The sequence below is a fragment of the Thunnus maccoyii genome, chromosome 24 (assembly GCF_910596095.1).
Source record: "Thunnus maccoyii chromosome 24, fThuMac1.1, whole genome shotgun sequence".
Classification (NCBI taxonomy): domain Eukaryota; kingdom Metazoa; phylum Chordata; class Actinopteri; order Scombriformes; family Scombridae; genus Thunnus; species Thunnus maccoyii.
The window spans coordinates 14623892-14637139 of NC_056556.1; the positions used below are offsets into that span (position 1 = coordinate 14623892).

Below are 13248 nucleotides of genomic sequence, written 5' to 3' on the forward strand. Positions count from 1 at the left end.
TACTGCCTCAACAAATATAGTCCCTAGTGTGTATGTGTTGGTGTAGGTGTGTGTGTGTGTGTGTGTGTGTGTGTTTGTGTGTGTGAGTACAATGTGTCATGGGTGTGTGTCTCCAAGTTGTTGTGTGTGTTGCAAGATGATATGTTGTGTGTGTGTGTGTGTGGGAATGTGCGTGGCACTAACCCAGCCCCAACAAGGACAAGAATGGGGACCACCTTTCATTAAAATGTGATGCTGTCATTGTAAGTACTGTTTTTTCTGCATAGATATGTATTCTGAAAGGAGGTTGGTCCAATGGTTAATATTTATTGATTTGTTTTATTTCCAGTTTTAGAGAATTGTTTTCTTGGCGACAGCTAGAGAAACGAGCAAGCTGTTCTTGTATTTGTTTGGTATGTTGATTTCTGAAATGTCTCCTAGCAGACAGAGCTGTGGGGATGAAGGCATTCTGCAGTCCAAGATGGTGGAGAGTTTTTGTGTTATAGAGTCCCAAAAAGAGTGAACCAGTTTGCAGGCCAAGAGTTCATGAAAATAATTATCTATTGTGCATTGTGAGCAACTGTCTGTGTTTGCCAGTCCCATTTTGTACATTTCATACATACATATCCAAATGTCGGTGAGGGAGAGATATTTAGTGTTCCAGCTGGCTGTTGGGACTGTTACAGAATTATCTGAGGTTAATAAAAGTCCGTAGAGTTTTGAGGTCAGTTTATTTAAATTTGTAAATCAAATTATATCATTAATTACTTTGGAAGGTTCACAGTGGGTTATAAATTATGTTAATTTTTGTTTTGATTATGGATTTAAGTTTTAGGTATTCTAGAAACTGGTAAAAGGATTGTTGTGGAAAAGAGTGCATACTAACTTCCGCACCAGGTGCTCAAGCTGTAAAGACTGATAATTACACCTTGAGGTGGACGGGCAGTCCATGCCTTTACTTGAAGACTTTACCAACTTTTATGTAAACAGTGTCACAGCTCTTGTCAATCAAATGTATTTGATTGACTTTTTGTGCCCATGTGTGGTAGTGAAGAGTAGAATTAGAAATCGTAATGACTTCCCACCAGGCTGTCAGAGTTGTGGCGATTGCAGTATTTTTATAGCAGAGATGTTGTTTGATCTTTGTGTTGAGGAAAGGTAAATCTGAGAGTGAGATGTTTTTGCAATGTAGTTGTTCCAAATCTATCCATGGAACATTATGGTTGGTTTGATGGATTCATATATTAGGTATTATATTGGATTTGCCAGGTAGTAGAAGAAAAAGTCTGGAGCCTCTAGCCCACCTTGAGATTTGCTTTTTTGTGGCGTGGATAGTTTAATTTTTGCTTTTTTATTTTTCCAGTAGAAATGTGTAATGAGAGAGTCAATAGATTTGAACTGTTTGTGTGACAGCCAGCATTGAAAAGAAGTATTTAATGTGGGGGAGTATTTTCATTTTGACAGCTGCAGTTCATCCTATGAGGGAGGCATCTTCTGAAAGTGGGAGTATAGTGGATTTATTCCAGTTTATTGTATAATTAGAGATTTTAGAGAGGTGTTATTGAGATTAAAGGTTTCTTTCAGCGAAAGCAAGGGGTCCTGAAAGTACAATAAAATATCATCTGCATAGAGTGCATAGTGGCTCTCTGAGGATAGCAAATAATGAAGGAGAGAGTGGGAAGCCTGGTACCTCGGTGAAGTGTGAAAGTGTGATTCCATTTGTGCTGACTGTAGTTTTGGGTGAGGTGTATAGTGTTCTTATCCAATGGGTAAACGACTCCCCAAAGCCAAATTTGTGTAATCTGTTTAATAAGAAAGTCCAGTTAACTTGGTCAAATGCTTTTTCTGTGTCTAATGATACAACAATTGTCTTTGTTTGAGTTTGTTGTGAGAGGTTAAGGAGATGAAATAGTATTCGTACATTATCTGAAGCATGTCTTTTCATGATTGGGGTGTAATAAGGTGGAAATTACTTTCTAATCTGATGGCTATGGTTTTTGTAATGATTTTTTAAAGTCAGTGGTTTATTAGTAACAGAGGGCAGTAGCTGGTAGGTCCGGATGATTTATTATTTGGCATGTGCAGTAGGGCTTTGTAGAGTTCATCTAATGTCAATGGCTCATCTACGGTGTCTGCTTAGATAATATGGGTAGGGACAGGTTGTTAAGGAAAGACTCTATCTCTGATGGATCAGGGTCTGTGTTCGAAGAATATAAATTATTGTAAAATATCTGAAAATTTTTCTTTATTTCTTGTGAGTTTTGGGTGGTTTCACCTGTAGAATTCTTTATGGCTGGAATTATTGCTCTTTCTTTTTTGAGTTGTAACTGATTGACTAAATATTGCTGTTTTTGAAATGATCATATTTAAGTTGTATCAAAATTTTGTTTTTTTGTTTGTAATTTCATCTAACTGAAATTTGGCGTTTTGTAGCTCATTTTGTATTTGTTCATTTGTTGTTTGAGTACATGTCTGTTGATTGCTTAATCTTCTTTTCCAGATTTTATTCAGGTTCCTTTTCCTTTTTCTGAGTATGATATTATTTGCCCTCTTATTACTGCCTAACCCTAACCCTAACTCCATAAAGGATGCCCACTCTCTCTGTATAAAGGCAGTAAAATCAGAGTCTTTAGGCAGTGAGGTAATAAAGTGCCAGCAGGGAGAGTGTTTGGTGGTTGATTCTTGGTTTTAAGGTGAGGGACACTAGTGTAGGGTTTCAAATACCTTGATTAAGAGTATATTAGTGATCAAAAAGAAGTCTAATTGGGCGAATGATTGGTGTAGTGTAGTAATCTCTCATGTATTGTTTTAATAATTCGGTGGAGTGCCAGTTTCTAAAATTGCCATCTGTTCTTGACCGATCAATTGCAAGATTAATTACTGTCTTAAGTCTTCGCCAGTTATGATATTTGTTGGTTCTTGTAATGTAGAGAAAAATGTGTCAAAGAAAGATGGATTGTCGCTGTTGGGATCTTAGATGTGAGCAATTGTGAATTCTTTATCATAGATGGATGCAGTAATTATAATATATCGTACTTTGGAGTCAGCAGTGTTGAAGTGGTGAATTAGAGGGATACTTTTGTTTATTAAAATAGAGACACCTTTTTGTCTACTGTTGTAAGTTGCTGAGAACACTTGATTAAATTGATGAGATTTGAGGTTATATAATTCTGAATGTGATGAATGAGTCTCTTGCAGCAAACATATGTCTGCCATTAGTTTAATAAGGTGGTTTAAAATTCTTGTTCTCTTAGTCTGAGTACAAGTGTCTTTGTTATGTTAATGTGAGTGAGCCTCTGTTAGGGTTTGATCTGTGTCTGCACAGACATAATGCAAAGGTGAATTGGTGTGAGGACATAAGGATGAATGAGTGAGCAAAACAAGAAAAATTGAAGAGAGGAAAAAGAGCAAGAGGGAGGGAAGAGATGTAAGGAATGGAGGTAAGATAGAGATGTGAAGGTTGGAGTGTGTGTGTTTGTATTTATCTGTATGTGGAGCGACGGTCTGAGTGTGTTGCTTGTGTAAGTGAGTGTATGCATGTATGCAATGAGCGGAGCCAGTGCGCACATTGGCGTGGAGTAAGAAGAGAGGGACAAGAATCAAATAAATTAATAAAAATAAGGGAAAACCAGACAAAAGCAAAGAACCGGCCAGAGGTTTAAAGGTGCATTATGTTGATCGTTATGTCTATGGTGTGTTAACAAGAGCCATGGAGTTAACTTTGTGTTTCTGAGGAGTTGGCCGTTAATGTAAAGTTCGTCCACCACCAGGTACGTTCGCTTGTTGTTTTTCCATCTCTCCTTCAGGATCGGGTACAGTGCTTTGTGGCATTCGTTTATTACACGTGGAAATTGGTTTTTAGTTCCGAATTTAGTTCCTTTTAGTTCTTTCCCTTTGCTTTTGATCAGTTCTTTCTATTGAAAATGTTCAAATTTTGAGAAGATTGGTCTGGGTACTGTGCTTGATGGTATACCGATGCAGTGTACTCCATGAAAGGTTATGTTGTTTACTCTATCCGGTGAGAATTTAAAAGGAAAAATGTAGTCTTGTAGTTTTAGTCTTATTTAATCTGATTTCCTTTAGTTTCTGGGCTGATGTTGTTGCCTACAGCTGGAGACAGGGCACCACCATGTCCAATCTCACCTCCGTTGTCTGGTTCTCACGATACTCATGCTGCCATTCATACCATCCAACACCTTCTTCTGCTTGCTTGCCTTACGTAAATCTCTGATTATGTCCTCCATAAATTTAAGTACAACTCTGACACAATACTGACAAGCTGGAAACTTGTCATGTCATCATCTGATCAGGTTCAGGTACTTGGCCAACAATGGAACCTTCAGGTGTGCTTGGACCCTTGAGTTGTGCACACTGTATTTTTCCTATAGACTTTATGAAGAGAAAGAATTCATTTAAATGATATGACTCTACTCAAGTCAGCAATAATCTTAAATCATATATCATGCCAAAAGGGAAGGGTCTAAAAGTAAAAAACGAAAGGGAAGGGGAAAATCCACTTCTTAAAGTGAGAAGCATAATTATAATGTATGGAGAGAGTGAGCTAAAATTGGATCTTTTTAATGCACTGCATGTTGTACAATCATTACTGTGTTTCGCATAAAAGTATTCATGAGGTAAGACTAACAACGCATTCGTATTTTCTCTCTGAGCTCTTTCATCTGCCAACAAAATTAAGTTTAGCTCACTGCTCCAATATGCTTGGACAGCTTGGGTCATGCTTTATAACACCTTGCCCACGCACAGCTGATCAGGTTTGAATTTCTCCCCGACAGTGTGTAGGTCTCATTCTCTCTGCCCTCTGTGAAACAAGAAAGCATCATTCAGAGTCATAGATGTTGTTTCTTCAGTATTTTATTCATTAAATAAATAAACAAAGCTTATTAACCTTACATGGCCTCTTCCTTCACTGATGTGGATTACACCGCTAGGAGGGATTTGTTGGAACCACAAGTCAAATGTTGAACTTCCCTCTGGAATATTAGCCAAACAGAAATGAGCTGACTGGCCTGAAGGGGAATTTAGATTGGTCTAAGTGATTGGTTTTCAAACTGGGGTCTGGGGACACCTAGGGGTCCTTGAGGGGGTTCCAGGGGGTTACCATAAAAAAGGAGAGTAGTTAATTTTTATTAATATTCTATTCACTAGAAGTTAGCACAATGTATAAGAATGACTATTCTGATCAGCGGTTCCCGCCTTTCATGGTTATCTCCCCACCTACAGTATAGACAGTTATGGAATTCTTTACTAAATCATATTTAACATTATATCCTCAGATAAATGGGACAAAAATCTCATCAAACGGGGGTCTACAGCTTGTTACATATCAATTTGGGGGTCCTCGACATGAAAAGGTTTGAGAATCAATTGTCTAAGAATCAATGGCTCAACTGTCAACTGAACGACTGATTAAGAATAAGCACCACACTGTAATTGCAATATTCAATAAACAGCATCCAATTCTATATCATAAATATGAATATTAAATATTTATTTAAATTTAAGTGTATCCAAAGTGCTTATTCTGTTGTGTATAGCTATCATTGAATATACAAAATTATCCTATTACTTTAGTAAGTGTCTAAATGTTCCACTCATAAGGTTATGTTTTAAATTCTTTTTGGTAAAACATACCACTCATAAGGGGTGAAGTGACTAACATTACAGTAAACTAACGTTAGCTATGCAGTTGACTTAAGCTAGGTTGTAGCTATTGGTTAGCCATGCACAATGTGTTTTTCACTTGCTAGCTAGCGGGCTAATGGTTAATGTCCATATGGTAGCAGATTAGCGCTGATTAAAATACATTTCCAGCCAGAAGAAAAACATCACAGTAATGTTACATAACTTGCAAACACACCATATGTACCTCGTGTTTAGAGGTCATGGAGAAATTAAAACTCACCTGGAAGAAAACATAAGTGCTTTTAGTCCCATTTAAAACAAGGGGTAGTGGTGCACTTCAGCCTTTTGCGGCCGAAATGAGTATTACAACAACAACCACTCCTACCAAAATCAAAACTTTTTTTCCCATCAGTTTCACAGATGAAAAAAAATAAGGAATACGAAATATTATCCTGGCAAAACCTTTTTTTCACCTGTTCTGAAGTCATAAACACCAGAGAGAAAACAATTTAGGTCAGACTTAGAAAATGGATCACCAGAATTTCTTTATAGTATGATAAAGAAACAAAAGACTGTAGAAAAGAGCATACAAAGTGAAGATATATAATCAGAGTATTGATTGGACATAACATCTGTTACATCAAACATAGCTTTTTGAACAATATAAAGCTTTGATTTCACTTTATAGCTTGTTGTCTCATCAAGTTATTGAAAACATACTATCCAAATCTGGGCAAAAGGGAGGAGGCCTGAGTGATGCAAGCAGCAATGCATGAGCCTGTTGGGCTTGTTAATAGACGGGTATCTGTGCATTTCATAGATGAATTCAAGCTGCAGTCGACCTAATTTCAGTCATTTACAGTGATTTCCGATAGTGACTAGTTTTTATGGTGGAAAATAAACATCAAAACACGTGGTCAGTGTTGCTGTAATAATTCATCCTTTCCATCAGGGCTGACTTGTGAAAGTGATAATGTATCTCAAGAGACTTCCTGGTCAAATAAAGGTTAAAGCAGCTATAATTGCTATAATAATGAGTTGAAGCAGGCAGCTGTTTTCAGTGAAAAAGCTCCAAAAACCCACTGTACACTACCTGCTCAGCACCACACAGCAAACAGAAACAGTTAGCTGTAGACTAGCTGGTGAACATAGTGGAGCATATAGCATTTAAAGAGCCAGATATTTCCTTACATTCATCAGGTGGACAGAAACACGACTCCAAATGAATGATAATGTTGCTCTGTAACTGCTGAACAAGCGACTGCTTGCTAATGAGTTCGCCTTAAAAGGTTATGATATGACAGTATGGTGTTCACGACTTGTTTCCGCTGCCCCCTAGTGGCCCAAAAAATCAGTTAATGCAGGTACACTTTAAGAAATGGGGGACAAAACTCACCACCCTTGTTTGTGTAAAAATGCCTCCTAACATACCGCTAAAGCTAATATGAGGCTTTAGCAGTCTGAGCTAGCTAGAATAACCGTAAGTGCAACTACTAGGACAAAGATACAAACTTTATTTGGCTAATTCAGACTCTCATTAGCTTTAGCTGCTACAGTGTTTTTGTGCTATGAAAGAAACTCTTAATGTCGAGTATTGACAGGAGGAATGATGACAGCGACCCATAACTCTCTCAGCTTACGTATGGCATGTGAGTGTTATATTAGGATGGATTTGAGAAAATCCAAAGCTATCCTTTAAATTGTTGAGAACCATTCTCACCAAGATGGCTCACTGGCTAGCCTTGAGCTTGTGTCCTTCTCTGTCAATGATTGCCATAAAACAGTACTGACCTCACACTTTAGCCAGCATAAGACTGTTTTCACCAGAAAAACAACATATGGCGTCTGTTCAAATGCCTACAACAACCCATGTTTACATTTACCTGACAGGAACCTCTTGTGGCTGTGAAAATTCTCACAGTTGTCATCACTTGTAAGCAAAGTAGCATGACATTACTATCGCGCCTGCAAAACCCATGAGGGAGAAGTGGATGTTAGGGCCAACAATGCATGCGACTTTAACGCAATATGAATCGTCTGGTGACTTGTTTTAGCTGTACCTCAGTGCAATCAGTTGCTTTTTCAGTTTTAAAATTATATCTATGCTTTACCTTCAGCACAGAAAGATAGAAACTTCTCTTCCAACATGTCAACATGTCAACATGTCATGTGTTTCAGTTCATTTTGTTCTGTTCTTTCTGACAGCTTCTCAGTGGTAGAGAGATGTCACAAAATAACTCTGTGTGTCTCTGTCTACAGAAAAAAAGACACTCAGGATTCAAGTGGACAGGTTCTTTCAGATTCGAGTGGCATCTGGCTCTGGCACATGCTTTCCTGTCTTGAGGATCCAATTTCACCTGTGTATCAAGGATTTCAAATTACACTTTGGCCAAATAGCAAATATCACCATGAGTGTTTGTTTTTCGGCCCCCTTGGAGGACAGGTGCACAGCTCAGGATAGTTCAGATCCTGTCATGAAGAGGCAAATCAATAGAAGTGACTATAAGGTTCTTCTCTGGGAATTAAGCATTCATTGTATTTATCTAGACTGACAAATACCAGTTCTCTGAGTAAATTGCGTGAAAATACTGCTTCACAGAAGTGTGATTTTTATTTAGAAGACAGCGATGTGGCTCTCCAGAAAGCCAGCTTCTATTTCTACACACAGGCAAAACAAAAAGACCATATTTAGAATTATTCTGATAACCTAAACTCTTTAACTCTAAATTCAAAATTCAAATCATCTCCTCTAATTACACTGCCAAGTTTAAAGCTGCACTAATCAATGCTCTTATTTTAACAATGGATCAAATAATTATGTGCAATGTGAAAGGGGTCACTTAGAGTGACAAAACCCACAGAGAATTATTACCTGACTCTGTGGGTTCCCTCAGAAACTGAGCATTTTAGTGTCAATTGCGATGATTGTTTTGGTTTTCTGGCCCGCAGACTCAGCAACCTCGTTTCCAGCCGCAGCAGGAAGCTGTTCAGTGAACTCTTTGCCCAGCAACACATGACAGACTGATGTGATGAATCATAGTGGAGCATTTAGCAAGCTTAAGAACTAAAAGGAGAGTGAACTGACTTATATTTGTCAGGTGGCTAGAAACACGACTCTAAATGAATGCTAATGTGGCTCAATGTCTCCTGGATGTGATGACATGTCAGTGTGGTGTTTTCAGCTGCTTCGTCTGTTTTCTACAGAGGAGATTTTGAAGCATGTGTATATTTCCCAATATAAACATATTTTAGTTTACTTTTTATGACACCAAACAAACAGGGGCTTATGTCACAAAAGCGAAATTTCATGAATGATTGTCATTCGCAAATTGCGGATACATTTGCATGTCCTACAAGGCTTTCACATGCTCCTGCAAGTATGGCATTGAAACAGGTCCTTAATTTGATGGTTTGATGATCACATTCACATAAAATGGGCTCTTTAAGTAGCAAGGCAGAAAGTAAAAGGATGGAGTTTGGCAGCCCATTGAACTTCACCCAGGAGACCACTTTTTTCCCAACACAGTACCCTAACCATACCTTAAAGTGGACATAACATGCTCTTTGTGATTTTCTGTCATTAACATACTGTTATAATGTCAAATGTCTATAAGCCCGCCTGAATTCTCAGTTTACAAAGTTATATCTACTTACCCATCGAACTGACATCAGATGATTGTTCACACATGCCCACAAACGGCCATCTGTTCCCATAGCCTTTGTTGCTAAGGTTGCTCCATGGTTGTTCATGTTTTCCACTTGCATATTTTAGATTGGATTAGTCCAGTAGAGGGTGGAGCCAGTGTGAGATAGAACAGCCTGTTTCAGACAGAGTGAGTTAAATAAGGAGTTTTTTAAAAATGTAAATCATGCAAAGATACCAGTACCCCATAATAGAAATATAGACCCATGCATGAAAAATATAGAAATATGCATGACATGTCCTCATTAAGCATTAATTCATGTGCAGATATTGTAGAAAGTGAGAATGTTCATTGGCAGTAGCGGGCCTTTGTAACCGTGACAACAATACTTTTGCCAGCAGCTTTCTTTTGTTTAAGCCAATCAGCATCCACAGCTGAGTGTCGGTGCTAATAAAGATGTTGCCTCTTAAAAAAAACAGACTCTGCAGTCTCAAATGGAACAAAGTATTCTCTCAAGAAATTCCTCTCCACATTCACAAACTTGCTCCAAAATGTTGAAGCTTTTAATAGCTAATTTCACTTCTGCTGATGAATTTGAAAATTATTGTTTCATTAAAAGGATATTAAGTCTTTAAGAGGCGTATGTTTGGGGGCGTTGACTGACACACTCACAAGTAAACACACACTCACATCTTTTGCTGTGTTTGTCGCTGCTTGCTCTCCCCACATCAGCTCCACACTCTTGCCCAAATTTGGATTTCCTCCTGACAAGGATGAAAAGCGAGCGTGTACAGCATCTGCGCTTTGTTCACCTACAAACCAGACAAGTGAGACAGTCCCCTTCATGCTTTGATTGTGCTGTAAGTCAGTGAAAAATGTTAGAGCACTAAAATGAGAAATTTTACCAGGGACAAAGACACAACAGCACAGAATAAGTCAAAGAAAAAGCTGATTTTCATCATGGTCTCACTTTTACAGACATTATCTCATGCATGGAAAATTAATTTTAGGATGATGTGTTGATGTAAGAATATAAATTGAGTTATTCAGTTTCATATTTTACAAGCAAAATATGAAACTGTGTCATGAAGTGGCTGACTTGTGATCATTGTTGCTATCTCAAAACATCTGCTGTATTGACTTGTCCAGTGATCAGCGCTAAGTACTCCTGTTTTTAGAATCCTTTGGACCCTGACCTATAAGTTAATGCCGTCTTCGAGAAAAACATGTCCTACGCTGATGATTAAACAGTTCTGTCATTTTGAGGGATTTCACACATCAACCAAGCAACCAAGTGTGATCCTGCACCATCTGGTTTGAAGCCAGCGTTTCATATTCTCTAGTGCAAAAGTGCATTATGTGATATAAGCTATGATGAGTACCGTGCATTCACACCATGTGCTTCATGGACCGGAAAATGAAGGATCCAAAGCATATTTAGTGCCTTGAATGTCTTTATTTGAAAGTGTTTCTTTCTCCTTCTGTCTCTCCATCTTCCTCTCCAGGATGACCATCAACGCAGAATGCCAGCTGCAACTCCATAATTTCCCAATGGATGAACACTCCTGTCCTCTCGTCTTCTCCAGCTGTGAATATTGGCAATAGCATAAACACACACACACACAGATAAATATGCACATATTAATGCATTGTGATGCCTATACTTGTAACACCTGCTATACAGAACCTTTTCAAACCGAGGTAGAGCTTCATGAACGCAAAAAAGAAACCAAATAGAGACTAAATGAGTATTGACAGATACAGATAAAAACACAATGTTTAAAGTTTTAAGGTGACATTTAAAGCTACTGGAAATCACAACAGGGAGGTGCTGAGTAACAGATAAAGTCATGAAAATTGCTGTTTTAGAGAAGAGGGGGTCTGAGCAGGTGGAAATAAAAGCACAATTTTATGCCAAAATGAGTACCGAAATTGCACTGTGCCACCTGAACACAACCTCAAGTACCATAGTCATGTGACTTCCCCACACTGGGCATGTAGAGTGAAAATGTTGAGTGGTTTACAATGGAAAATGTTGTTTTTCAGACCAGTATGTATGTTAATTCAGAATAACATTTATATAGTGTAGTGTAATTTGACTTAAGTCACCCATGCGGGAGTTAAAAAACAAGGATTCTCAGCATTATTTTTATTTTTATTCTATTATTATTTTTATTTTTATTTTATTCTTTTACAGCCAGGAAATGAATAGAACCTTAAGTTGAAGTATTGCTTTACTCCTAAATTATAAATTATATTGGCATTTTTTTAAATGTAAAATCAATTACAAATACTTAAAAAGTAGGTTTTCAACGCTTGAGTCTTTTCTGAGAATTTTGTCAACATCTTCTCTATGGTAGAAGGCAGATAGTAGTTTTCCCTCCCAAAGGCTCATCAGAATCAGATGAGGCATCAAATGAGGAAGATGGAGAGGATAAACTTGCATTGGTAATGATAAGACAGAAGAGGGAGCACCCCAAAACAGTATATTTAGGTATAAGGAAGGATAAAAAAATATGGAAGATTTAAAATGCCTAAATTAAAACAAGTTAAACAAGGAAATAAAGTGAAATACAACACACAGTTATATGCATTTCCATTTTATAAATGCATTCACTGTGTCATAATGAAATGAACACATGTTAAAAGAACAATTATTTAGCTGCTCGTCTAAAAAAAATTAATTGTTTTTCATTGTGACATGAATTCCACAAACAGTTCTGAGCGACACTAATCTCTGCCTATAGTCACGTCACAATGAAAAACAATGAATTCAATTATTAAAGATAAAAAGCTAAATTATTGTCCTTTCAAAAAATGTTTTTCATTTCATTATGACTCAGTAAATGCACACATAAAAAGGAAATACATAATAATAATATTAATAATACATTTGCAACGCACTTTTTATTCGTAGTGAATCTCAAAGTGCTACAGCGTTAAAAGCATACAACACACAAGATAATGAAAATAATGAGAATTAAGATGAAATGAATAGAAAGGTTTCTAGGCCTTTTTTTAAAGAGTCTAGGGTCTGTGCTGCCCTCAGATGGTTTGGAAGGCTGTTCCTAAAGCACGATGCAGCAGAGCAGAAGCCTCGATCCCCCATGGTGCGGAGCTTAATACCGGGGGCCCCATGGTGTGGAGCTGAGGGTGCAAGTGGAGGTTTGTGGTGTGATCAGTTCCTGTAGGATTTATATGCGAGTATCAGGACTTTGTAGTCAACTGTGAAGGAGACAGGGAGCCAGTGCAATGAAAACTGAATTGGTGTTATATGTTCGTGTTTTCACACTCTCATCAGGATCCTGGCAGTGCTGTTCTGAATGAGCTTCTGGATGCTCTGCCAGGGATCCCTGGGCAGAGTGAATTGCAGTAGTCCAGTCTTGAGGGTATTAAGGCATGGACAAGTTTCTCTGCATCTGATAGGGTTAGAGAGGGGCGGAGTTTAGAGATATTTTTGAGATGGTAGAAAGAGGTTCTCCATAGATGTCTAATGTGTACTGTATTTCATTATATTTCTTTGTTTAAATTTAGGCATTTTATATCTTCCATGTATAGTATCTGCATGTATAGTATTTTTATGCATTTCAGAGAAAACTCGATGCAGGATATACTTCAATGGAAAGACCTCCATTATGTTGAAATGCATAAATATAAAGTAAGGCATGGTCTTGTTCATTAACAAAATACGCAGAAGTTTTCCCTTTGGATAGAGTAAGGCTAAATGTTTCCAGCTTTTATGCTAATCTAAGCTAACTCACTGGTGGCTATAGTCTTATGTTTAATAATAAGAATAAGTGTATTTCCCAAATGTCATACTATTCCTTTAAGGATCAGAAACTCCAAAACAGATGTTTAAAAAAAAAAAAAGTGGACAAAAATGGCATAATGGCTGCCTGAAAATTAGCCCTCAAACGTTAATTGTTCCATTAACCTGTCCCTTATTAAGTTACCCACCACCTAAAAAGCGTCACAAATCTAA

At 37.7% G+C, this 13248-nt stretch overlaps 1 protein-coding gene and 1 long non-coding RNA gene across 6 annotated transcripts in view; one reads left to right on the forward strand and one right to left on the reverse strand.

Moving 5' to 3' along the window:
- Positions 1-13248, forward strand: part of LOC121891656 (gamma-aminobutyric acid receptor subunit gamma-3-like) — a 124459-nt gene that overhangs the window by 55800 nt on the left and 55411 nt on the right. For all 4 annotated transcript variants that reach the window (XM_042404172.1, XM_042404173.1, XM_042404174.1 and 1 more), the window contains exon 6: positions 10772-10854. In XM_042404172.1, the coding sequence (XP_042260106.1) occupies positions 10772-10854 (83 nt within the window). The remainder of the gene's footprint in view (positions 1-10771; positions 10855-13248) is intronic.
- The window catches only part of LOC121891659, a 65996-nt gene that overhangs the window by 43218 nt on the left and 9530 nt on the right, over positions 1-13248 (reverse strand). For both annotated transcript variants that reach the window (XR_006094094.1, XR_006094095.1), the window contains exons 3-5: positions 10649-10852; positions 9957-10078; positions 9277-9441 (exon numbers count right to left, since the gene is read on the reverse strand). This is a non-coding gene — a long non-coding RNA (uncharacterized LOC121891659). The remainder of the gene's footprint in view (positions 1-9276; positions 9442-9956; positions 10079-10648; positions 10853-13248) is intronic.